The following is a 24,540-nucleotide window of genomic DNA, read 5'->3' as shown; positions in this document are numbered from 1 at the left end:
TGTGGCAGATGACAAGCTCTTGACAAACATTAGCTATTACCCTGATGAGGTCTGAACTGCAGATCTGGGAGATTGTTTTTTCGCCTTCCTTCTGGCAGCTTCTTGGCATCTACACAGTCATGCCTGCAGAGCTGTTTTGGAGGCTGAAGGAAAAAATAGACCCTGCACCTTTCCCAGAATCCTCCTCTTGTTTCCTTTCCAGCTCCAGGAGCAGGCACATACTGGAAGGGACAGGAAGTGGCCACGGCCAGGCCAGCGCCAGGTAGCAAATGGGAACTAACTCTGAAAAGTGATTCCTAAGGAGCCTTTCTTCCTGTCCAGGGCCCATTTCACACCTCGGGACACACAGTGGGCTTGGCTCCATTCCCACTGTGGGGGAGCCTCTGAAGGCCCCGCTCACCACTCACACACAGAGCCAGGATGCCTTCGCTCGGGTTTTGAATACGAATTTTAACAATCTAGGTAGTCAGCTTTCTGGGCTCAGAAAAGATGGTTGGAAATACTTGCTTATGTTTGAAATCAATCAGTGAGACTGACAGGTGAGGGGAGGTGGGTGTGCAGACCCGAGGAAGCCCTGCGTGGGCGAGTCTGTGCTCAGGCCTGTTTTTTGGGAGGGAGGGCTGGCTCAGCACTGAAGCCCAGGGAATGCATGGTGTGGGGAGGGAAGCAGAGGTGCCGGGCCCGCTGGCCAGACCAAGGCCAGCTGATGGGGTGGCACCAGGTTTTCTACTGGACACACGCTCCTGGGCAGGACTCCTCGGGTTATAAAGTCCCCAGGGTCTTTACCTCTTCACCGTGAACCTCTTGTGTTCTGGGTACCACGTGCCACACACAAAGGTGAACAGGACACATTCTCCCTGCTCTCAAGGAGTTCCAAGTCTCGAGAGGGTGGCAGACGCCAGCGCCAACAGTGATAACGCGGCGGGATGTGATGTGTGCTATTACAGCAGGGAATGCAGGGCTGCGGGTGTCCCGAGGACGGGCGCTGAGCCCACAAAGGCTGCATGGAGAGTAGGCAGGGAGGGCTTTCTGGAAGGGAGCAACAAGCGCTAAGCTGAGCCCCGAATGAGGAGGAGTCAGGGCTTCGTCAAGCAACAGGCTTAAGAGGAAATGTTTGCAGTCTTAATCTGGGTGGCAGTGACAGACGGATTCCCATATGCAAATGCTGAATTGTCCACAGTAAAATGAAGAGTGCTCCAGGCAGAGGGAACAGCCTATGCAAAGGCCTGGACATGAGAAAAATATTTGGGCAGGCTGTTGCTAGCCCTTCTGGGCCCCTAACAGTAGTGGCAGGACAGTCGCCTCGGGCATCCTGGGACCCCTACTGCTCCACTTAGGAGTCACGGGACCGCAGGCGAGTTGCTTTCTCCCGCTGAGCCTCAGTTTCCCTCATCTATAAAATGATCATATTACTACCTTCCCTGGAGGGTTCTTAGGAAGATTCCATGAGAATGCACGCGAGGTGCTCGGCACAGAGCCTGTGCTCAAGGAGTGACGTAGACCATCACCATGCTAGGCTCGCCTGGCTCATCGTTTCTGGATGGAGTCCTCAGGGGGAGACTAGGCTCATTCTTCAAATCGGGGACCATCCTGGTCCTCAGAGAGGCGAGGGGAGCCCAGCCACCCTGAGGGTGCAGCCTGCTCTCTGGCCGCCCAGGCCCTAGGCTCTTCCTGCTCCCCAGGAAGGCTTCCCAAGGGCTCTGTCCAGCCCGCAGGATCCTGGGAACCGACGCTTGCCTGCCAGGCCAAGCACTTCACATACATCAAACATACATGATCTTTGATAGGGGCACCGATGCTCAGAGAGGTAAAACAACCTGCTTAAGGTCATGCAGAAGGGCAGAAGTGAGACCAAGCTTTAACTCTTAGCCGTGGCTCAGAGTGACCAAAAATGCAAATGTATTTAAAGCGTGGCCAGTAACACTCAACATATATTCATTCACTTTTTCTTTCCCAACAACCCGGAGGAAGGTATGACTACTATCGCCATTTTACAGAGGATGAAACTGAGGCACACAGAGCATAAATGACTCACCCAAGGCCACAGACCTAGCAAAGCACCTTAAATCAGGCTCCTGCCACACCCTGAGCCCTGACTATGGCTCTGTCCTCATTGCATACAATTCTCACTTATCGTCCTCAACGCCTTCCTGCCCAGGGCCTTTGCACCTGCTGCACCCTCTGCCTGAGATGCACTTTCCACTGATCCTCACGTAGCTGGCTCCTTCTTATTTGGATTTCTGTTCCATTACCACCTCCTCAGAGAGGCCCTCCTGGTCCACCCTAAAGAAATGTTCCCCTGTCCCTCCCCCGACTCTCATGCCACTGTTTTATATCTTGTTCAGAGAGTCTGACACCTATAGGGTGATTTGTTTATGCTGTGTGTCTCCCCACAGGATCAGCAGCCTCTCTGGCTCACCCTGAAAGGGTAAAAGTGCCCAGACTGTGCCACCGTTTCAGAAGACTAGGCGGCACCTTCCACCTACTTAAGTTCAGAGAAGTGATGGCTTTCACCCTCCGCTCCAGTCTGACCTCAGAACCCCTTCCCTGCCAGCCCCCCCCCCCACCCCGTGGTCTCCCTCCCCCCTTTTAGGATGTGAAATCTGAGTTCTGGGCAGCAAAAAGGGGAAGCCACATCAGGCACCTCTAGGAAAGCGACGGAGCAGGATGCACAGCATCTACCATCCCCCGTGGGAGACTGGACCCAGGAAACTGACAAGATTCCCAGCATGCTCTGCGCCCATCACCTGTCAAACCCACTACGCAGCGGAATTCCCCGGCTGCCTGCTGTGGGCACTGCCAGGCCCCCTTCCTGGGAGATCCCAGCTACAAAGAACCCCCACTTCGGCAGGCCAGATACAAGGCAAGAGAGGACACCCAAGAAATCACCAAAACAGGGGAAACCCAAGAAAGTCTGGGCAAGCAGAGTCCTGCCGCCTGCTCTCTCACATTAACCCTGCGGTTGAACTAGACTTCACAACACTTTTTGAAGAAGTAAAATATTCGCACGGGTTCAAAACGAAAACATGAAGAAGTTTACAGGAAAAAGCTCGCACCCCCTTCGCCCCCTCCACCAATCCCCCAACAACTATGCATTATTCTTACTTCCGTTTGGATCTTTCCAAAGTCCCTGATGCAAATAAAGCGTTTCCAAATATATACTCTTATCTCTTCTCTTTTTTTAAACAAAAAGGGTTCCATATTATACACACTGCACCACACCCTTTTTTTCCTCCAGTTGGAAGCAGTTCTATATCTGGACATAGGAGGAGATATACATATATGGCTGTGTAGGTTTGCGTGTTAACACACCAGTCATTAAGGGCTTACTGTAATTTTCACCCAATTCTCCTGGAAAGGGATGTTTAGACTAGGGGTCAGGAGGGGTCGTCTTTTAGCCCACCGCAAATGGCTGGGCTCCCCACTCCTGGTGATCACCTAGGGCCGCTACTGCCTGCATAAACTCCAAGCAGGCGCCAGGAGCCAGCTCCCTCCTGGAAATCCTATCTGCAGCTCCCATTTCTTAGAGCATCTCCCAGGTACTTGCAGAACTCGCTTTCCAGAGAGAAGGAACCCGAGACCCAGAGAGGTAGAGTGACTAGCCCAAGGTGACACTGCCAGGAAGTGGTGCTGGCAGGGCTCACACCCGGTCGACCCCATCACCAAAGCCAGTCAACCGCCGAGCCCCGCCGGCCTCCTCGGGGCTGACAGGCGCTTCCGCTGTCACTTGCCTGCGGTCGGCTCGCCCAGGTCCGGCCTCCCCGTGCGCCCCGCCCCGGGGCGCGCAGCCTCTGCGGGGCCGGGAGTCCGGGCGAGCTCGAGGAAGGTCGCCGGACGCCGGCCAAGCGCTCGGCGGGCGCTGCCGCGCTTACACCTCCCAGCCACCCGGGGGGCGCGGGGCGCTGCCTGAACCCATTTTACAGACGGGAGGACGAAGGCAGGCGCAGAGAGACCGGCTCGCCGGCCTGAGGTCACACGCGGAGCAGCGCACGAGCCCGGCTCCCACCCACGTCCCGCCGACTTCAAAACTTTCCGCCCCTGCGCACCGGGACGCCAACGACTTTCAGGTGCGGGGCGCGCGCGCCAGCTGGGCATCCACGGGCGCGCGCTCTCCCGGGCCGGGCCGCCTGCCCTGCTCCCTCTCTCGTCCGCAGTCCCAGGGCCCGGGGGTGCCCAGCCAACTCCGCGAGCACCGGAGCTGAGCGGCCGTGCCACTTACTCAGCATCGCCGCGGGCTCCTCGTCGCAGCCTGCAAAGTGGCCGGCGGGGGCCCATTTGAAGGAGGGGGAGACTGAGGCGCAGAGAGGGCCAGCTACTCGCCCAAGGTCACACAGCGCGGCGGCGGGTTGGGAACCCCCGGGCCAGCCTGTGGGTGCTCCCGTCCCTGTCCCCCGCCCGTCCCCCGCGGGATACTCACAGCCGGTCTTGCCCACGAGCTCTCGCACCTCCTCGGAGGCGGAGTGGGCAGCGCCCATGGTGTCCGCAGTGGGGTCCCCGGGGCGCGAGTCCCTCGCAGGCCCCGGGCTGGCGTGGGCTGCGCAGCGGCCGGTCCGCCCTCGGGTCCAGCGCGGGCCGGGACGCGGGGACCGGTCGGAGCCGTGGGTCCGCGTGGGGCCCCAGCGCGGCCTCTTATAGCGGCGGAGGGCGGCGCGCCGCGGTCCTAGCGCGCGCCGGCTTCGCTCACTGCGGGGAGGAGGAGCGGCCCGCCCGGAGCCAAAAAGGCGGGGAGGGGACAGGGAGGGGTAGAGAGACCCAGGAGCCCACCGCCAAGGTGCCTCAGTCCCCAAAGCAGCGGCCGTACTCATCGCGCCTCGCCCCTCCGCACCCCTGCCGGCTCTGGAAGGAAGCAGGTGCGAGCAGAGTTGGGGTGTAGGTAGGAGGGATGGGACCCCTGAGAGGTCTCCATGCCCACCCCCACCCCGGTTCCACCACACGTCCTCCCAGCCTCAGAAGGTAATCTCTCCTGGGATAGTGAAGGAGTAGAGGGAGCATTAATTCGCTCTGTGCTGAACAGCAATAAAGGCGATATAAAAACAGTACTCCAACGTGAATGCGGGCTGGGCGCTCATTCCACGAAAGACCCTCCCCTTCCCAGCACCCTGATGGTGGACACACCCACGTGCCAGACCCGCCCTCTGAGCCGCACAGCCCAGGGGCTTGGGGTGGTGAGTGGTCAAACTTTAAAGAGCCGGGGGGGGGGGGGGCGGGGGGCGGCCCCCAGATTCTGACTCAGGCAGGGCCCAGGGGGCTGCCTTTCAGCCAAACAGCCCAAGAGAACGCCCTGCAGGTGGTCCTCAAGCCTGCTGGGAGAAGGTCTGTGGTGAGATGGTTTAAGGGGTTGGGCTCTGTAGCCAAGCTGGGTGGCCAGGGACAGTCCTGCCACCTGTCTCACTATGATTCCTTCTCCTAAAATGGGGATAAATTAGGTAATGAGATGGCCATGAGAAGGGCCTTCGGTGGGATATGGCACAAAGTGGTCTCTGTGGAATCAGACCTACGTTACCAGGGGGGAACAGATTCTCAGGGAGGTCCCACACTTTCTGGTTCCCAAGGCCAGGCCTTTGGGCTCCATAGTGCTTGGTGACTTGCCCATCAATGATTGGCATGTATTCCGTGTCTGTTCTGCACGCCAGGCTCTGTGATGGTGCTGGCCTGCAGGCACGGGTCCTTGGGTGCTCACAGACGGAGACTTGGGTGGGCCCACCTACATCAACTTCACAGGGTGCCCATACCTCCCCAGGCCCAAGCTGAGGGTCACAGCCCATTCCAGGGGCACGGGCGCCTTTCAAAGCCACCAGGGGCTTTGAAACCCGGTCCTGGTTGAACCCGCACTGCCCACTGCTCTCTGCGGATTCACAGAGCCAGCAGCACCTGGCGGCTGCATTCCAAAAGCACCCTTGGCGGCTGAGACCCAGTCACAAATCAGCTCCTGGAATTTTATTTTGTTACGTTACCCAAGGATTAAATGATGGGGGCCTTTCTGCTGGGGAGGCAGAAAACGGTACTCTCCTGGCCGCCTCCCCTCCCCCTTGGCATCATTGCTCCCAGGGCTAGAGACAGGGCAGTGGGTGGGGACGAAGCCCTGGGAGGGAGCTCCGGGCCAGTGAGGGGCACATGGCTTCACTCTGCCCCTCGGCTGCGGAGAGGCCCCCAGTGTGCGGGGTGAAGGGAGCGGGTCTGTACTCCATCACCTGTCTACACCATCCGCTTCATCTCAAGCCCCACCGGCCGCCCTTAGCTCCTAGACCAACACAGACACTTGTTCCTTCCGCCTGGAGCTCCCTCCCCCCTTCTTCTGGCCGGGCTTCCTCTTCAGATCGCAGTGTGATCCCCTCCTCCCAGAGGCCTCCTCGCCCCGTCAGCTCTCCTGGGGCTCCTGCCAAATGAGCCGCCTTCGCCAGCCAGCGGGGAGCTGGGCGAACGGGAAGCTGGGGTGTCCTGACCACGGAGAATTTACTCCTGATTGCAGAGCTTTGAGAATAAGCAGGGACACCTTGGGGCAGCGGGAAGGTGGGGACGCCAAGGCACAGTCTGTGGGTTTGTTCGTTCGTTGATTCATCGCACATTTATCGAGGCCCTGCTGCATTTAGCTCTCTGGCTCGATCCTGAGCCACAACCAGGGGCAACCAGGAGCCACACATTCGCTTCTGAGGAACTCCCGGAGGGGTGCGGAGACAGACATGGGAGGCCACACTGCAGGAGTAAACAAGGGTTGACTTGGGCTCTCACAGGGCCTACGGAGATCTGGAACGTTCAAGCCAGAATGGTCCCTGGAGAGACTCTGCTAGCCCTTAAGCTGATCTTCGGGGAGTCCATGATTGTCCCCAGCTGTGGTCCCAAAGCGACACGCCAAGGGCCAGTCCTGAGTGGAGAGATGACTCTGAGGTTGGAGGCCCTGCGCTGACACCCACACTCCACCCGGCTCTGCCCCCTTCTCTGGCAGCGATGCACAAACAGTCTGCTGCCGCCTATTCCGACGTCATGGCTTTAATTCAATCCTACCGACGGCTCTGGCTCTGCCGGCTGGCTCAGAGTGGGAGGGAGGGCTGCAGCTCTGCATGGGGTCTGGCCGTCTGATTGGATCTGCTGTCTGGAGCCCTGGCGGAGGGGCACGCTGTGTGGTGATCTTTATCCTCCCATCACACAGCGTGACCTTCTGCGGGCTGGGAAACACTTCAGTCACCAGGCAACTGGCTCTTCTCCCAGAGGAGCTGATTAAACACGTCGGCCGCGATTAGAATGGCTGGTACCTGTGGGGCCGCAAAGGGCAGCTGAGCCCGGAGATGGCGGGGATGGTCTTCATTCGGCTCTCCCACGTTCCTGTCGGGGAAGAAGACTCCCAAACCACACTTGGGCAAATGACTTCACCTCCCGGGGCCTCAGTTTCCCCATCTGTAAACTGGCAATAATAATGCTGCCTTCCTCAGGATGGTTGTGAGGGTGAAATGTGAATATTTGTAAAGTGCTTCAAATAGTGCCCGATCTAGTAAATGCTACCCAGCCGTGTGCAGCTGCACAGTCTCTGAAAAGGGGGCGGGGAAGCCCTGATTTGTAGCATTTGCCAATTTCCACTGTGTAAATACTGCCACTGTGGTCAATTTCAAGCTACCAATACTTTAACAAGGGGTTTGCAAAATGCCTGAATGTTTAACAATTTTCTCTCACAAGCTGGTCCAAGACAAGTCAGCACACCACTACCCAGTGGACTGTTCTTATGATCCATACGCTCGTTCGTTCATTCATTCATTCATTCATTCATTCACTATTGAGTGCCAGGAACTGGGACACTACAGTGAAGGACTCAGTGCCTGTGCTCAGGGATCCCAAGAAGGAAAGAGAGAAACAGCCCATCACTAATGGGTGGTAAACTGACGGATACGGGCTGCTGCGGGGGCCTGGAGGAGAGGCACCCACCGCAGACCCATTCGATTGATGGGAACACCAAGGTGCTCAGAATGGGCGGTAAACTAGAATCAGAGTGCAGATATGAAGTCGTGTAAATGGCAGTTCCTGTTAGTCACCCAGTTTGCTCTTCTGTCCCTCTAGTCACTTGGCCTGCGGGTACTCCCACGGCTTGGCAATGGTCTGGGAGCAACAAGACACTTTTCTGAATCTTTGGGCCACTGACCCCCAAGAAATTTACGAGGACTCCAAGTGCCACCTCGCTTGGCCTCTGACTTAGAGAAGACCACACCTAAACCACTTCAGAGAAGTAAGGATGGGTGACGCTCTTGTAAAATATATCGGGGTGAAGATGCCAGTTGCCTGTGTCTCGGCTCTGACACACACAGTTTTTCTCTTAAGCCCGTTCAGGCTCCTGACTCTGGCTTCGTATATCTTTGTCTCTCGGTTTTAGTGTCAATGGAATCAGAGAAGAATCATCCCCGAGTTGTACTTTGAATTAAAGTTGTCCTTTTGGTCATCCTTTAAACCATCCTTTCTCACCCAAGACTCCCTGATCTTTTAAGGTAACCTTGGGCAACAGCGTGCCGTAGGAGCTAGAATCAGACCTGAGTTGGACCCTGGCCCTGCCATTCCTGGTTGGGTGCCCTTGGGTTGGTTACTTTGCCACTCTGAACCTCGGTGTCCTCATCTGTATAATGGATCCACAATCCCATCGTTATTGAGAGGATTCAGCAAGAGTGAAACAGCTGGCGTGGTGCATCTCCTCCACAACTGTTCATTCCCTCCCCTGGAGGCAAATATCCAGGACTGTATACCCAGCCTGGCTCTCCTCTTTCTGCTAGCCCTGAGTCCCTCTCCTCCCCATGATCCTAGCGAGACAAACAAACAGAACTCACACTCGAATCTCTGTCCAGCCCCCACTTCTTATTAAATCATTTCCGGTCTTGGGGGAGTGGTCTCTACAAGGGGATTTTACAATACTTGTTCCTTCTCTTCATTTCCCGAGAACTTTACACTCAACCCTGAGTTGGAAACTCGTGTCCGCTTGATTGCCTGGGATGAGGGTCTTCCTGGGGGTCCAACTTCCCTGGATCCTTCAGCTCCCAGCGAAGCACCTCCCGCCCTCCCAGGCTGCACTGCGCCAGCATCTACATCTCAGCCCAGACCGCAGAGGGATGCAGCTGCACGGGAGGGAGGGCTGACCGCCTCAAAATAGGAGATGGGGGCTCCTTGGGGAGGGCGGCTTGAGCATGTTTTTCTATTATTTATATAATTATAAATAGTGACCTATTACTGGAACTTGCACGGGGCAGATGGAAGCTTGTCTCTGGATGGGCTTCAAACTCTCCATTGTTGTCCGAGAAACAAGCTGACCAGAGAAGCAGAAAGAGGTGGCAGGGGCCCAAAATCTATTTTAACTGCAGGCTCTGCAGGGGGGTGGGGGCTGTGGAAGGGGACAGCGATCATCAGTGTGTGGAAGGGTCTGCTAGGAGCTTTTCTCAGGCACAAATGCAGCAGCCGGGGGACGCAACTCCTGGTGGGTTACTTTTATTTATTCAGCATCTGTGATGTGGGCTGAGGCATTCTACACCAGTGAACAGCAGGGCTGTATAGAAGGCAGAAGAACGGTCCCCAAAGAGGTCCACATCCTCATCCCAGAAGTGGGGAATATGTTTATATTTCATGGTAAGAGGGAGTTAAGGTTGAAAATCAGCTGACCTTGAGATGGATTATTTAGGTGGGTCCCATGTAATCCACAAGGGTCCTTAGATGGGAAAGAGGAAGGTAGGAGGGTTGGTCAAGAGTGATGTGAGGCGATATGAGAAAGACTCTATGGGCCATTGCCGGCTTTGAACTGGAGGATGGGGCCACATGCCAAGGAATGCAGGCAGTCTCCACAAGCTGGAAAATGGAAGGGAACGGATTCCTCCCTGGAGCATGCAGAAGGAACCAGCCCCACTGACATCGTGATTTTAGCCCCGTGAGACCCACTTCAGACATCTGACCCCCAAAACTGTAAGAGAAGATGTTTGTGTTGTTTTCAGACACCACGTTTGTGGTCATTTGTTACAGCAGCCGAAAGAATTGATGCACACTGGGTGTGCACTTGCAAGACCCCGATTCCAAGGAAACAGCATGGCCCAGACTCTTTCTAGAGCGATGGTTCTTCAAGTTCTGTGCATGCAGACTGCCTGGGTGGTTCTTTAAATTCTGGTTCTGACTCAGGAGGCCAAGAAATGCACTTGAAATGAGAACTCCAGGGGATTCTGACCTAGACTGTCTTGGGTTTTTTTTTTTTTTCTGCTAATGGCTATATTGAGATATAATCCACATGCCATAAAACTCCCCTGTTTAGAGTGTACAATTCAATGGTTTTAGCATCGTCACAGAGTTGAGCATCCGTCACTACAGTCCATTTTAGAGCATTTTCATCATCCCCCAAAGAAACCCCACACCCTTTCCCTACCGCCCGTTAATCCCCTCATTCTCTCCAGCCCCTGGCAACCACTGATCTGCCTTCTGTCGCTATAGATTTGCCTGTTCTGGATATTTCATATAAGTGGAGTCACACAGCCTGTGAGTTTTTGCGTTTGGCTTCGTTCACATAGCATGATGACTTCAAGTTCATCCAGTTGTAGCATGACTCCCTCATTCCTTTTTATGGCCGAATAATATTCCACTGTATGGACAGACCACATTTGGGGTATCCATTCGTCCATTGATGGACACTTGGGTAACTATATGGCTTTCCTTAAAGCATCTCATTGAGCCATCACAGGCAATGACAGGTGACTGGGCACTTTAGCACTCCCATTTTGTAGATGTGGAAACTGAGGCTCATAGGGGCTCAAATCACATGCTCAAGTTCAGAGGGCTAGTAAGGGACAGAGCCTTGGAGGGTCCAAGCCCCCAACCCACAAACCAGGGACACTCTTGTAGGTGTCTGTCTCCATTGAAGGTGACAGGGCTGGCCTGGCAACAAAGGAAGAAATGGAAGGTCGGCTTCCATCTGCTGAACTGGTTTGCCACAATGTCGCTCTCCTGCTGAGCAACGACCCAGGAGCCGAGGGTCCTTAGCTGAGGGCTGAGCACTTTGTATATTGTACGACCTCAGTGCATCCGAAGACCACACATGGGAGGTGCCATCTTCACCCCTATTATAAGCACAAGGAACTGAGGGCCCAGAGAAGCGACACCAGAGTCACAACCTCTTGGCAGCCACATCGATGGTTCTCAAATTGTTTTGCGCCTCAGGATTCCTTGTGTAAAAGGTGGAGCCCAGGCATCCACATTTTTCTTTTTTTTTTTTTGAGGAAGACTAGCCCTGAGCTAACATCTGCTGCCAATCCCTCTCTTTTTGCTGAGGAAGACTGGCCCTGAGCTAACATCCGTGCCCATCTTCCTCCACTTTATATGTGGGATGCCTACCACAGCATGGCTTTGCCAAGCGGTGCCATGTCCGCACCCAGGATCCTAACTGGCAAACCACAGGCCCCCGAAGCAGAATGTGTGCACTTAACCCCTGCACTACCAGGCCAGCCCCTAGGCATACGCATTTTCAGCAGGGGCCCCACTTGTTTCTGATGCAGGTCATCTGAGGACCACACAGGAAGAAACCCTGCACCCCAAAAATCCAGGGGAAAATAGGAGCCGGTACGCTCACTGAGACCCCTGCAGGAGCACCCCAAAGTCCTCACATGAAAGCTGTGGCAGGCTGATGTCCAGGACTGTGAGGGGGTCAGAGGCCCTTTGGATGAGTCGCTGGCTTCTTGTGGCCTCACAGTCCTGGGCACCTGTGGGACAGACCCCACACTCCGGCACAGGGAGGGAGACCCCTCCCAAAGGGCCACAAATAGGCACAGGCCATGAGGAAAACCAGGTTCCGGCACCTTCTCCGCTATTACTGACTGGCCGTCAGGCAGGCCCCACCTCCAGTGTGCAAGGAGGTGACAGGGCTGGGATTGGACGCTGAGCCAGCCACCTTGGGTCCACCAGCCGCCCTGACGAGCTGAGCAGGGCAGTACCACCTGCTGTGATCTGGCCTCCTGGTCCATCTCTGCGGCCCCCCAGCAAAGGGTTGGGGTCGGGGGCAAGCACAGCCAGCTCCTCCCTCTTTCCCTTCCTCCCTCCACTCCTGGGCTGGCTGCAGGGACCAGAGAGACCCCGGCTGAGAGCCTGAGAGGCAGGATGATAAATACACGTTGGGGTTCAGAGTTGGCGCCGTCGGTAATTTGGGGCTTGCCCAGGGAAAGGAGGCAGCAGGCACCTACCATTTGGACCAGCTCAGGCAGGCAGTGGAGCGCCCAGGCAGGCCTGGGGCGGTGGAGGTGCGAGGCGGGCCGGAGCACCCCCCCATCCCCGACCCCCCGCAGGCCCCAGCTGCACGGACTCGGCAGTGTGCAGGCTGGTTCACTGACTGGGCCATCTTCCCAGCCGTCCCCGCTCAGCTGCCTCCCAGGGCTCTCCCGGGCCGGCTGCCGAGAGCAGAGATGGGAACCAGAGCTGGCTCTGCCCCTCCAGGAGGAGAGAAGGAAAGGACGTGAAGGAAAGCATTCCCCCTGCTCTCTTGAGGCCCATAACAGAGGGAACTCCCCCCGCCAGAGACTCTAGGGCGGGGCTGGGGAAGATGCTTTGGGGGCTGCTGGGTCCCTGACTGCACGCAGAGGGAGAGGAAGGTCCCAGCCGGGGCTCAGTGTTTCCACCCGGCACCTGGTTGGGGGGTGCTCACTGCAGGGAGAAGTCCCTCCCTCCCGTGGGGGCTGGGAGCTGAGTTGGGGGCTCCAGGCAGGGGCGAAGAGCCCCTCCGAGCTGGCCAGCTCAACCCTCTCATCTTCACAGGGGAGGAAGCTCAGAGCGGTCAAGGTCACGCAGCGAGGAGGGGCCTGGCTGGGCCTAAAACAGGTCCTGAGACTCAGAGCAGGGGTGGGGAGGGCAGTGACTCTCCGAGGCTGGTCCCTGGGCCATTTACGTCAGGGTCTCCCGCATTTTTGTATAGAGATGCAGGTTCCTGGGACTTACTGGGAGAGAATGGGGCAGGGGGGGCGGGGGGGGGGGGGGTTGATGGACTCTAATCTGAGCGGCTCCGCAGCAGAGGCCAGGGGTGGGTTGGAGGTCTGGGTTCAGATGCTGTCTGCGGCCTTAGGCAACGACTTTATCCCTCCAATCCTTGGTCTCCATCTGTAGAATGGGTACATGGGACTTCGCATGAAGGGCTCACATGGTGCTGGCACTCGGAGGGTGCTTAGTAGCCGGTGGGTGTGACTCTGGTCACCTGGCCAGTTCAGTGCCAGTTGCTAGTCCTGGTCACATCTCGGTGGGGCTGGGTGGAGGGCTATCTCCTACACCAGCTGACATGTGGGGGCAGGTCTGCTGTGCTCAGCTGGTGACGAGGACACCTGGTGGCCTGCCCCTCAGCTGTCCCCAGGGAGGGGGAATAGTCAGGGCTTTTGTGAAAGCTGGGCCTCAAGGCCAGCCCCCAGATGTCCTGGGTGACGGGAGGGCCTCTGGATCTCTGGGGAGAGGGAGGTGGGTGCAGACAGGAATGAACTCAGCAACGTGGGGCCCTGTGGGCTTGCAGGCCAGCAGGAGCAGGACAGTGCATGCCGGGGACAGCCCGGGAGCAGGGGTGTCCAGAGGGAGGCAGCCCTCCCTGGGGACCTCGGTCACCCAGGAGGCTCAGGCAGAAGGTAAGGACACAAGTGAGACAGTCAAGAACAGAGTGTTCTCAAGATGCCCAGATATATATATATATTCAGAAGCAGCAACACAGGGCTAAAGTCTCTTCCAGGACGACTTGGGCAGGGCAGCCTTGTCTGCTGGGGGAAGCCGTGAGTCTGGGTGCAGAATGCACCAGAGCAACTTTAAACCATGTGGGGAGCGCTGAAAACTCCTAGTGCTCAGGCCACACCCCAGACTCCAATTAAATCAGGCTGGGGGGAGGGGAGCCTCAGTATTTTAACCCCCCAGGTGATTCCAGTACACTGTCAAGGTTAGAGCCACTGTTTCCACTCTAGCTGCAAGTCAGACCCACCTGGGGAGCTCTTAGAGGACACGGGAGCAGGCTCCGCCCCGGGGCAGGGAACCTGAATGGGGGCCTGGGGAGGGGCAGGGGCTGGTGTTTTGGAAAAGGTGCCCCCAGGGTGGAGAACCACAAACCCCATCGACGTGGTGGTGGGAATCCTGTGCCCCTGGGAGCACGGGTGTACGGGTACGTGCGCACTACGGTGTTCTCTTGGCGAGCACCGGTAGTGTGACCTTGGGCTGAGAGCAGTGGCTTGGCAGCTGTGCTGAAAGACGCAGTTCATTAACCCTGTGTCCCAGACACGAGAGGGGCACGCAGCCATGCCAGTGCACCGAGGGAGGCTGCCCGTGGCCTCCCCTCCGCCTCTTTCGACTCAGGGAACATTTGGGAGAGCCGCTCTCTGTAGGGACGATCCTGGTAAAGGACGAGTTAGGAATCTGGGCAGAACGTCAGTGTGACCTTCGGCAAGTCACTTCTCTGGTCCAACACTGGTGTTCCCGTGACTCCCTTTGTCCGTCCTTGAAGACAAAGCGTGTAGTGAGCGCACTGGGCTGTCTGAAGTCAGGGGTGATGAGGTGTAGAAAGATTATCTGTCTAGCTCCTACTAGATCTCAGAAGGCAACAGCATGCTGCAGAAAGGGGGACACTGAGGCTTAGGGGCTAAGTTTTGTGGAGCCAGGTGCAAGGTCAACATCATGTACAGAACAGGGACCCTCAAAAACGCCCTAGTGACCGTCAGCTACGGAGCTCATGGCTTTATGCACACAGCCCTGTGTCTAATATGAACGTGTGTAATGCATACATGCGGACGTCCAGTAAGACACCACGCGTGAGCCCCTGCAGATGGCAAGGCAGAATTTGAAATAGAACTTCATTTTATGCTGTTTAAACTGTTCCCTTTTCCTGTTTCCTCTCCCCACCCTCCTCTCCATCCCTCTAATACTGCCTCTAAAAGCTCACAGCTCCTGGCAGGGAACCACAATTTAACCTCGGTTTGACTTCATCTTTGTACTCTATCGCCAGAATTTATTTTAATTTCAGAAAAAGTCAGCGGTCACCTGCTGGGGATTTGAGTGAGTTCTGAGCTGAAGTTCTCCTTCTCTTGGGTCGCAGGAGTTCCCCAACTCGGGTGTGCCTAAGACTCCCCCGGAGCGTCAGGTGCAGTGGGCAGGGGTGGAAGCCCCCCAGGTGACGGTGAGGCGCGCTGAGCCCCATGGAGGTGTTTGTGCCTAAACCTGCCCCGTGCCCTCCCCTGCTGACCGCTGCTCTCTGTCCCCATCCTACCGGTCAGGCCAGGTGGCCAGCGCTCACCGCTCAGTGAGATGGTGAGGCAGGGGAGAGGGGACAGGCTAGAAACCTCCAGACCCAAGGAAAGCCCACTCCCTCGGGGACCACCCGGCCCCTTCCCGACTCCTCCGTCACAGCCCTGAGGCTCAGGGCAGCCCCTCGCACGGCAGCTGTTGCTGAGCTGGGAGAAAACCAGCGTTGCCTGAGCCGCTGCTGCTCTGCTCTGATGCCACCAGACAGCGGCTCCCGTCAGGCCTCAGGAGCTATTCTTAGTCTCGAGCACACACCTCCGCCTGTTAGAAGACTCTAGACTTCAGCAGGCTTTTTATAAATAACTGAGAAACTTGCAGAGTGCCAGGCCGCTGGGGAAGTACTGTTTTCTTTTAGGCATGAGGTTCAGGGTCTCGGCAGTGGGCACACCCTCCCTCCCGGGTGGCCCTGTACATACTGTCCTGCTGTCAGGAATGGTCACTCCCATCAGCTGAACTTCCGCACGGCCCTTGAAGGCGGCCCCTTGAGGAACAACGGCTAACAGCGGTGGCGCTGTGTGTGTCGAGCTGCGCACTGAGCAAGCACCGGGTGAGTTCAGAGGCAGTTACTATGCGGTGGGGACAGCTGGATGACCTGGGTTCGAATCCTGGCTCTGCGGCTTACTGGTCATGTGACCCTGGGGAAGTCACTTGGCTTCTCTTTGCTTCTATGTCTTATCTGTGACAGCGGGACAGCAGAGTCAGCCCTCTGAGGCCCTTGCTTCTCCTGATGGAATGAAGGGGGAGCATCCTCTGAGGGGGGACCCCGCCTCCAGGTTCAATGGCTTGTCCACACCGGCTCCGTTAGTAGCAGACGTCAGATTTGAACCTGAGTCTGTTTCACCGCAGAGCTCACGGTCAGTTATAAAGCTCTGCTGCCCCCTAGGGCTTGGGGGGAATCAGACACCATCAAGACCAGCTTGCCTGCCCACCTCTGTGACCCCGGGACCAAGGGAAATCAGCCCTATCCACCGGGCTCCACCCCACTGGGGGAGCCGTCCTCCTCCGCCATCCATTTCTCCTTGAGATCTTGGGCAACTCAGTGGCCCCTCGCTGAGCCTCAGTTTCTTTTATAAAATGGGTTTATAATAACAGCATCCCTCTGCAGAGCAGCATGAGGATTAAATGCCAGAAGCTTTTTAAAGGCACTGCCCCCTGCCATCTTCTATGGGCCCCATCAGGGTGGGTGCCATCCTCAGCCTCCTGGATAAGGCGGCCCCCTCCAAGACCAACTGATCTCCAAGATGTGCCAAGGTGGAGAAGGAGCACGTCTCCCTCCAGACCTTCCAGAGCTTCACCTCTGGCACAGATCCTCAGGGATTCGCGTTGGTTGTCTGTGTGCGTGAATGTCTCTCCCGATGGACAACGAGGTTCCGCTGACGTCCTCGCGGGAGCAGGTGCCCAGGGAATCAGCATGACACCGCTGTTCCACCTGCTCCCCCCACCCCAGCCCCCGGGCATTATGGAGTAAGTCACTTGGAGTGAAGCACCATCTAGTGATGTTATCCAGGCATTTTCCCCATTTTTCACATGTGTGATGGAACGCCACACTTGTTTGAACTCACAGCTGGGCCAGTGCCTCTTGCCAGCCCACGAAGGAGTCAGGGACAGGGCTCAGGGACACGGCCCCCAGGGCACAGCGTCTTTCTCGGCCCCTCCGGTCTGGCCTCGCCTCGCCCTCCGCCCCTCAAGGGAAGATGTGTGTAAATGGTGCACTCCACAGGGGGCGCCGTCTGCTCGGAAGCTGCGGGAGAGGAAACAGCGCAGTGAATGTTTTTCTTATTGGACCGGAATGAATTCCCCTCATCTCACAAATTGTGTCTTCTCCTGTTGGCTCATCCTCCAAAGACCAGAAAGGAGGGTTTATCCTTTCTGGAAAATCCTTCTCTGCTATCCTCAACTCATACCACCCTCCTTCTCTGGAATGCTACGGAGTAACGAGGCCACAGAGGTGCAGAATCCGGGCGGGGGGATGCAGTGAAAGTTCTCTGGCGGGTGGGACAAACCCAGCGTAGAAGGAAGCAGTACAGACAGGTAACACAGCTCAGGGGGCGGCTCTGAAGGGGGCTGGAGACTCAAACTGGGGGTGAATTAGGATATCTGTCATCGGACAATGGACTCAGGCTTTGAGACCACTACCCCATGCCGAGGGTGGAGGGGACCTGGAATCTTCCATCAGCACAGTGACTATAATTAGGCTTCAGCTGAGGTCCTTGGAAAAATCAATTCCTCCTTCCTGGCCGAATAGCAATTTGCAGCCTTCTGCAGCTGGCGGGGAGCGTCGAGCGGTCTGGGGTGGCACAGCCCTTCTCTTAGTTGGGTCTTGAATCCCCAGAAGAGTTAGTATTTAGAACAGAGATGCTGAAGTAAAGCAAAAGCCACACTTTTTGTTTCTTTGCTTTGAGCCCGTATTGGAAAGTAATCTTATATATTTGGTATTTTAAGTGTTTGAAATATTTAAGAGAATTTGGCATCATCTACCAGAAGGGCTTTGCGATTCTGATTTTAAATGAACTGAGTAATCAGTTACAGCCAGATCTTTTTTCTAATTGTGGTAAAACACACATAACATAAAATTCACCATCTTAACCATTTTTAAGTTCACAATTTGGTAGCGCTAACTACCTTCACACTGTTGTATTGACAGATTTTCAACTTGAAAGTTATAAGAGAATTTTGCTAAGTTTGCAAATGATATGCTACTGTTTAAGAGAACTTATGATTTGTGTATTTAAACGTTCGACTTAGGGGCTGGCCCCGTGGCTGAGTGGTTAAGTTCGCGCGCTCCGCTGCAGGCGGCCCAGGGTTTTGCAGGTTCGGATCCTGGGCTTGGACACGGCGCCGCTCGTCAGGCCATGTTGAGGCGGTGTCCCACATGCCACAACTAGAAGGACCTGCGACTAAGATATACAACTATGTACCGAGGGGCTTTGGGGAGAATAAGGAAAAATAAAATCTTTAAAAAAAAAAAAAAAGTTCGACTTCGCAGATGTGTAAGAATTCATGAAGTACTTGGGAAGGTTTTGAAAAATGCTTCAGAGGAAATCAAACATATTAAATTCCTTGGTGCACTTAAGGTATTTAAAGGAATTTAATTAAGTGGCTTTTCCTTTTAAAAAACAAACTTTAAAAGCGATTGTAAAATATAGTTAATTTGTAAGCAAAATAGACTCATAAATTTAACACAAAATCCTAGGGAAGAAGCGATGTTTCAAATTTGCATTTGTAATAAATAGAGTATTCATTTAAAAACAATGAAGTTGTCCCTGAATAAGCTTTCACAAAAGCCTTTAAGGACAGGCACCAAAAAGCCATTGTTCACGAATAAGTACTTTATAGTCTTCAAACTGCTTAAAAGACCTCACTACTTGGTGGGTCCCCAACTTGAGCGTGCGACAGAAGCCCTTGGAGGGCTTGTTCAAATACCGACCGTGGGATCCACCCCAGAGTTCCCGAGTCAGCAGGTCTGGCCCAAGACTCTGCATTTCTAACAAGTTCCCACGTGATGCTGATGCGGCCAGTCCTGGGACCAGACTTTGAGACCCACTGCCCTGGATCCATACGACACCCACAGAGGCCAGTGTCACTGTTGTCAGCTGTGTGGCCTTCACTAGTTACTGCCATTCTTTAGGCCTTAATTCTCCTGGCTCTAGCATGAGAATCACCCAACAGTCTGTACCCTGCAGGGTTGCTGTGAGGGTCAGAGAGAGGTGTGTGCAGGGCAGACCCATGGTGGGCTCACAGTGTACGGTAGCGATGAATGTTTGATACTATTAGACACCCACGTGTCCTCCACACACCCAGCATAGTGCTGTGCATACAGTAGGTACTCAAGAAATACTGGGGCCAGCCCCGTGGTGTAGTGGTTAAGTTCATGCACTCTGCTTCAGCAGCCCAGGGTTCGCAGGTTCGGATCCTGGGTGCAGACCTATGCACTGCTCATCAAGCCATGCTGTGGCAGCATCCCACAAACAAAGTAGATAATATTGGCACAGATGTTAGCTCAGGGACAATCTTCCTCACCAAAATAAATAAATAAATACCGATGTCAAGGATGCTTCCCCACCTACTGTGAACAATGGAGGGTTGGCTATAGGGACAATACTTACATGTCACTCCAGGTGGCCTCACTAAGAGCACCTGGATCTCAGGGGTTGCTTTCTCCCTGAAGGTGGGAAACTGGAGATGCCCAGTGGCAGAAGGCAGCAAGGCTGCCTTGTCTGGACCGTTTCCCCGGCTGTGGCTTGTAGAGCGGGAGCTCACTCTCCCTTGAGTGTTGAGGGAACCGAAAGGCAATGTCGGATTCATAGAGCGGAGCGGCTGGCCCGGCTCCAAGCACCAGCCCCGGCTGCAGGACGGGAGAGCAGACCCACCGTGCAGGTGGCTGCGAGGAGTCAACGAGACGCGCCATGCACGCAGGCGACACGCGGAGTGCCTGCACAGAAGACACAACGGGAAGTGACAACCAGCCCATCATCTGGGGAGTAGTCCCTCTGAAGATGGTCTGGCGACTTTTCAAATGCGGGCTGTGGGATGAGGTTCTCCTGTTCTTGGGGTGTGGCTGTCACTCTGATGAGGCCGTGGTGGGTCCCCACACCTGTTCTGGGTCACTTGGAAGACAGCACGGCAGTGTCTCCCCTGACCGTTCCTGTGTGAGGACATTCTGTCATCCCACCCTTCGCCCGTGCCACGCTTGGTTCAGCTAGTTCTTGGATCTAAAGCGCAGAGGGGGTACACGAGTGGGGCTTCTCTAACAGCGACATGAGGAGACAGGTGGCTCCCCCAGCTGGGGCTCCTCAGGCCCCTGGTTCCCTGGGATCTAGGTTTTCACCACAAAACTTCTTGAGGATTCACGTTTGGTTGGAAAGTGAAGAGGGAAAGATTCAAGATTGGGAAGCCACAGCAGGAGGAAAGGTATTCAGCTGCCTTCTCTTTGGACTAATAAGCATGAATTTGTAATACAATAATAGAGCATCTTTTGGGTTATTTAGGACCTGGTAGACTTCCAGTGAAGAACACTTGGTGTAAACATCACTGATGGATGTTACCCTTCTTAGTGAGAAGTTGGAGATGGGCATTTCCTGTGTTGGCACAGAAACTCAGCAAAGTCGGGGCTCTGGGCTGGCAATTCTGTAATTCTTGGGGCCTTCCCCTCATGGCTGTAATGTGGCTGCAGCAGCACCATGCATTACATCCTCTCTCGATAGTATTCAGCATTCAGAGCCGAGTAGTTGCAACAGAGACTGTCCAGCCTGCAAAGCCTAAAATATTTACTACCTGGCTCTTTACAGAAAAACTTTGTCAACCTCTGCCTTATTGTGATAAGCCTCATTATTTAAAAGACAGAGCTGTGCCTGCCCTCAGGTCGGCAATACTCTGGCTAGGAAGATGACATGCAGAGAATAAGAAAACAGTAGACACACCTCATCACTAGAGTCTATATGTCTGGAACAGTTTTAGGGCAACTCTTGAGATGAATGGCTACTTCCCTTTTCCTTCTAAACTTATTTCTTCTATGCGATGCCAGCTGCAGTCAGAACATCACGAAGGCATTCTTCACTCAGTTTAGCAAATGCCAGGCACCCTGCTAGGTGCAGGAAATACACATATAACAGTGATCCAGCCCCTGTGCCTGCCCTGAAGGAGCTCAAAGCATTTGGGAGACACAGAGGCAGGAAATGAAAATTCAGAGTGGCAGGTGCTCCGACAGGGTTAAGCAGAGGATGCTAAGGGAGTGTGGGATGCCCTGCCCAGCCAGGGGGAGTGGTGGGATGGTAACAAGGAGCACAGGCAGCAGGAGAAAGAGAGAAGGTGAGGTCGAAGCTGCACTGGATGCAGGACAGCGATGTTGGAGGTGAGGTGTTCCCTGCAGAGGGAACAGCCTATGCAGCGGCCCAGAGGTAAGTGCGTGCAGAGAAGTCAGGGGGCCTGCAATGTACGGCTGACGCAGAGTCTGCGCGCTGGAGAGCAGTGAGCTGCCCTCAGGAGCGTCGACTTTCTCCAGAGGGCAATGGGGGAGCGATCAAGCAAGGCAGTGCCTGGAGGAAACACATATTTTAGAAAGACGGGGTTGGAGGCGGTTGAACTCCCAGTGGTGGTCTGGACCAGGGTGGTGGCAGCCGGGATGCACCCACGTCCATGCGGTCCCCTGGGCAGGACCTGGCGATGGATGAATGTGAGCAGTGAGAGGAGGGGCAGTGAGCCACGGATGGGACTCAGCAGGGCCCTCCCCAGAGGCAGGATCCTCATTTCCCTGAATGCACGTCCCAGCTCAGGCTGCGGGGCCGCATGACCGATTTCCCTCCCAAGACCACTCTGATTTACTCAGTGAGCCGCCTCCAAGTGCCCGACAGCCACCGATGCGGAAATGGCAGCAAGTTGTTTGCAACACCCAGATGCGCCTAAGTGAGAGATAGCCGGTCCTGGTCCATGGGGGACGTTGGGGGGAAGAACTGTGTCCTTTTTCTCTGAGTCACTCACTGGAGCCGAGGAAGTCCAGGTTGGGGCTGCAAACCACGTCGCCAAGACAGTAGTTCAGAAGGCATGGCCTCTCTCGTGTGACTTTCCCCAGCCTGCTGTGTTCTTGTGGGTTCGTGGGACACGCCACAGAGGCAGCGATGGGGACCAAAACCTCCCATCTGAGCCTCCCACACCTCACACGTCCCTGGCTACCAAGGGGCAGCGGTATTTTCATTTAATATAAAAAGGGGATACAGAGACAGCATCTCCAGGCGGATGGGCGGGCCCCTGGCAGATGCGAGGCTTCGGCGGGTGGAGAGGGAAGCAGATCGTGAAGAGGATTCACCATCAGGAGGCGGAGCGGGGGTAGACGAACCTCTCCCAGCATCAATCTGCGCGGCTCAGCAAGAGAAATGACACAAGGAGTAAAACAAGCTGGGAACAGATTTTGCTTTCTTCTGAGTCACCAGGGGAGGAAAATGGAAAATTACCACTCTCCCTCACTCTCGTTCCCAAATGGAACATGGGCTCCTCGGAGGGAACAGCACAGCCTGGGGTGTGTGACCAGCTGGCAGCATACCTGGGCCATCCTGTGCTGCGGCTCGCTCTTTCCTGGCTCTCTTGGTGTCCCTGTTCAGCAGAGTCTTCTCTTGGCAGGTCTCAGAGTGCTGGACCTTAATGAGCTTTTAAGGTTAGTGGCGCGGTTTGCTTTGGGCTACTGTGCAGCCTGGCGGGGGGTGACTCAGGCTGAAGGGACCTTGCCTAGATGGTGACACTTAGCAGAATCTATCACTATCAGATGAAACTACAAAACATTTGTTCCAGAGCCCCTCACTCCAGAACCATCTGTTTGTCTCTATTACCGAGTGCACAATGCTGCCAGGAGGGAGAAGTCTGCTCCCTTCGGGACTGCTGCTCCACGCATGAGACCCGTGAGCATCTCAGACCTGGAACCAGCCCTTCTGTTCAGCAGCCGCATGTCCGCCCCCAGCTCCAAGCAGAAGGTGAAACCACACTAAAGTGAGTAACAAACGGTAAATGGTGCTTGGACGATTTCTGATTAAGAGAGAAGGAGGGTAGAACATCTAACACACACAGAGGAGATCTCAGCTGTGGATAAATGACGTGCAGATAAACCTATGATGAGTCACCATCTTGAGAAAACGAGAAATCAGCAGGTGGTCCTCTGACATCGTTGGCTGGCAGCTTCTAGTCCCTGGAAAGGCAAGATGAGGACGAGCACACGAATGAATCATGCTTTGGCATCAGGTCGTAAAGCGGGCGCCCTGGGTCTACGCCTCTGAGTTCCACTAACCCGACCAGACTGTGATGGCTGAAACTCTGTCACAGGCAGGATCAGGCCACTGCAGACCGCTTCATAGGGAGGGCTGCCTAAGGCTACGTGTTTCCAGGAGGAGAGGAGTTAAACTCCCCCGGGAGAGTGGTAATCCTAGTCTGTTCGGGCTGCTATAGCAAAAATACCGTGGGCTGGCTTAAACAACAAGCATTTATTTCTCACAGCTCTGGAGGCTGGAAGTCCAAGATCAGGGTGCCGGCCGGCTCGGTGTCTGGTGAGGCCCGCTTCTTGGCTCGTAGATGGCCAGCTTCTTGCTGTGACCTCACATGACGGAAGGTGGGGGAGCTCTCTGGGGTTTTGTGAGAGCACTAATCCCATTCACAAGGGCTCCACCCTCAAGACCTAGTTACTTCCCAAAGGCCCCACCTCCTGCACCATCACCTTGGAGGGTGGGTTTCCATATGGATTCCCCGGGGGGGGACACACACTCAGTCCACAACAGTTGTAAAGAGCAGCTCGGGTTCTGGAGTCAGGCTGCGCTGGGTTGGGATCTGGGCCCCCTTGCTCAGTAGCTGTGTCATCTGAGCAAGGCAGTCAGCTTCTCTGAGCCTTAGTTTCCTTGGATGTGAAACCGGCACCATTCCAAGCCCACCCGGGGCTGGCCCAGAATAAGCGCCCAGAAGAGTGTGGAATGTCTGTGCTTTTTGACAAAGACTGTCCTGTCACAGGAAGGCAAAGTGACTTCATCTACCATTCTAGAAGCAGACATCTGCCTCTTATGTGTCCGCACCGTGGACCCAGAGACGAGTAAGTGTGAAGGCTGACCCCCGGACCTCAGACTCACCCTCCCACTGAAGTCTACAGGAAAGAAGAACAAGGTCTCCCCCAGGCAGAAGGGGGCGTCTGCCTCCTGGCACAAGGGAATGACAGATGCCACCAGACTGGGGGCATGGGCTCCTAGTCCCAGAGCCAGACGTGGTCTAAACAGCCACGACATCGCACCTGCAGCCACATGGAGTCTAAATGACCCCCCCACTGAACCGGATTATTCCAGGACGGAGAGGAGAGTCCCATTTGGTTCTGAGCCTCTGCTGACTGTGTTTTCCATGCGAGGAGCTCCAGGTCCTGAAGGCAGAGGAAGAAGGGACGCACCGCAATGGAGAAGCACCGTGGCTCCACGCCCAGCAACCCACGCCAAGCGCTACCCGACAACTGGCCCAACTGGCCTCACAGGCGCACGTGCAAAGCTGCGGTTTTCGGGAACGATATCAGCCAAGGCCGGGGGACAGGGCTGAGCCCCAGCACGCAGTATCTCCGGTCCTTACAAGACTTCGGCCTCTCTAGACAAAGGCTCTGAAGTCTCTAAGAACTGAAAGCGTTAAGGAGACTGACACATATATAAGAACGTGTCTATGATCCAGTGCTCAGAAAAACAAAGGTCCCATGAGTTTGGAAGTGGAGACACGTGTTAAACAGCATTGCAGACAGGGGATCGTGGAAGATGTGACTGGCTGGCTTGCTTCTAAGAAAGAAACAGCCAG

General features: G+C 55.3%; 1 protein-coding gene across 7 annotated transcripts in view; it reads right to left on the bottom strand.

Annotated features, from left to right (window-relative positions):
• The window catches only part of TESC (tescalcin), a 46,051-nt gene extending 41,033 nt beyond the window's left edge, over nucleotides 1–5,018 (bottom strand). For 6 of the 7 annotated variants that reach the window (XR_011441349.1, XR_002809705.2, XM_023647078.2 and 3 more), the window contains exon 1: nucleotides 4,418–4,820. Coding sequence is in view for 5 of the 7 variants with exons in the window: in XM_023647078.2 (XP_023502846.2) it covers nucleotides 4,418–4,805 (388 nt within the window). In the remaining 2 variants the exon portion in view is untranslated. Of the gene's footprint in view, nucleotides 1–4,417 lie in introns of all 7 variants that reach the window. The other variant, XM_023647077.2, reaches the window with a different exon arrangement.
• Between the last annotated feature and the right edge of the window lie 19,522 nt (nucleotides 5,019–24,540).

This window comes from Equus caballus, chromosome 8 (genome assembly GCF_041296265.1).
Source record: "Equus caballus isolate H_3958 breed thoroughbred chromosome 8, TB-T2T, whole genome shotgun sequence".
Classification (NCBI taxonomy): Eukaryota; Metazoa; Chordata; class Mammalia; order Perissodactyla; family Equidae; genus Equus; species Equus caballus.
This window is presented reverse-complemented; position numbering and strand designations above follow the sequence as displayed.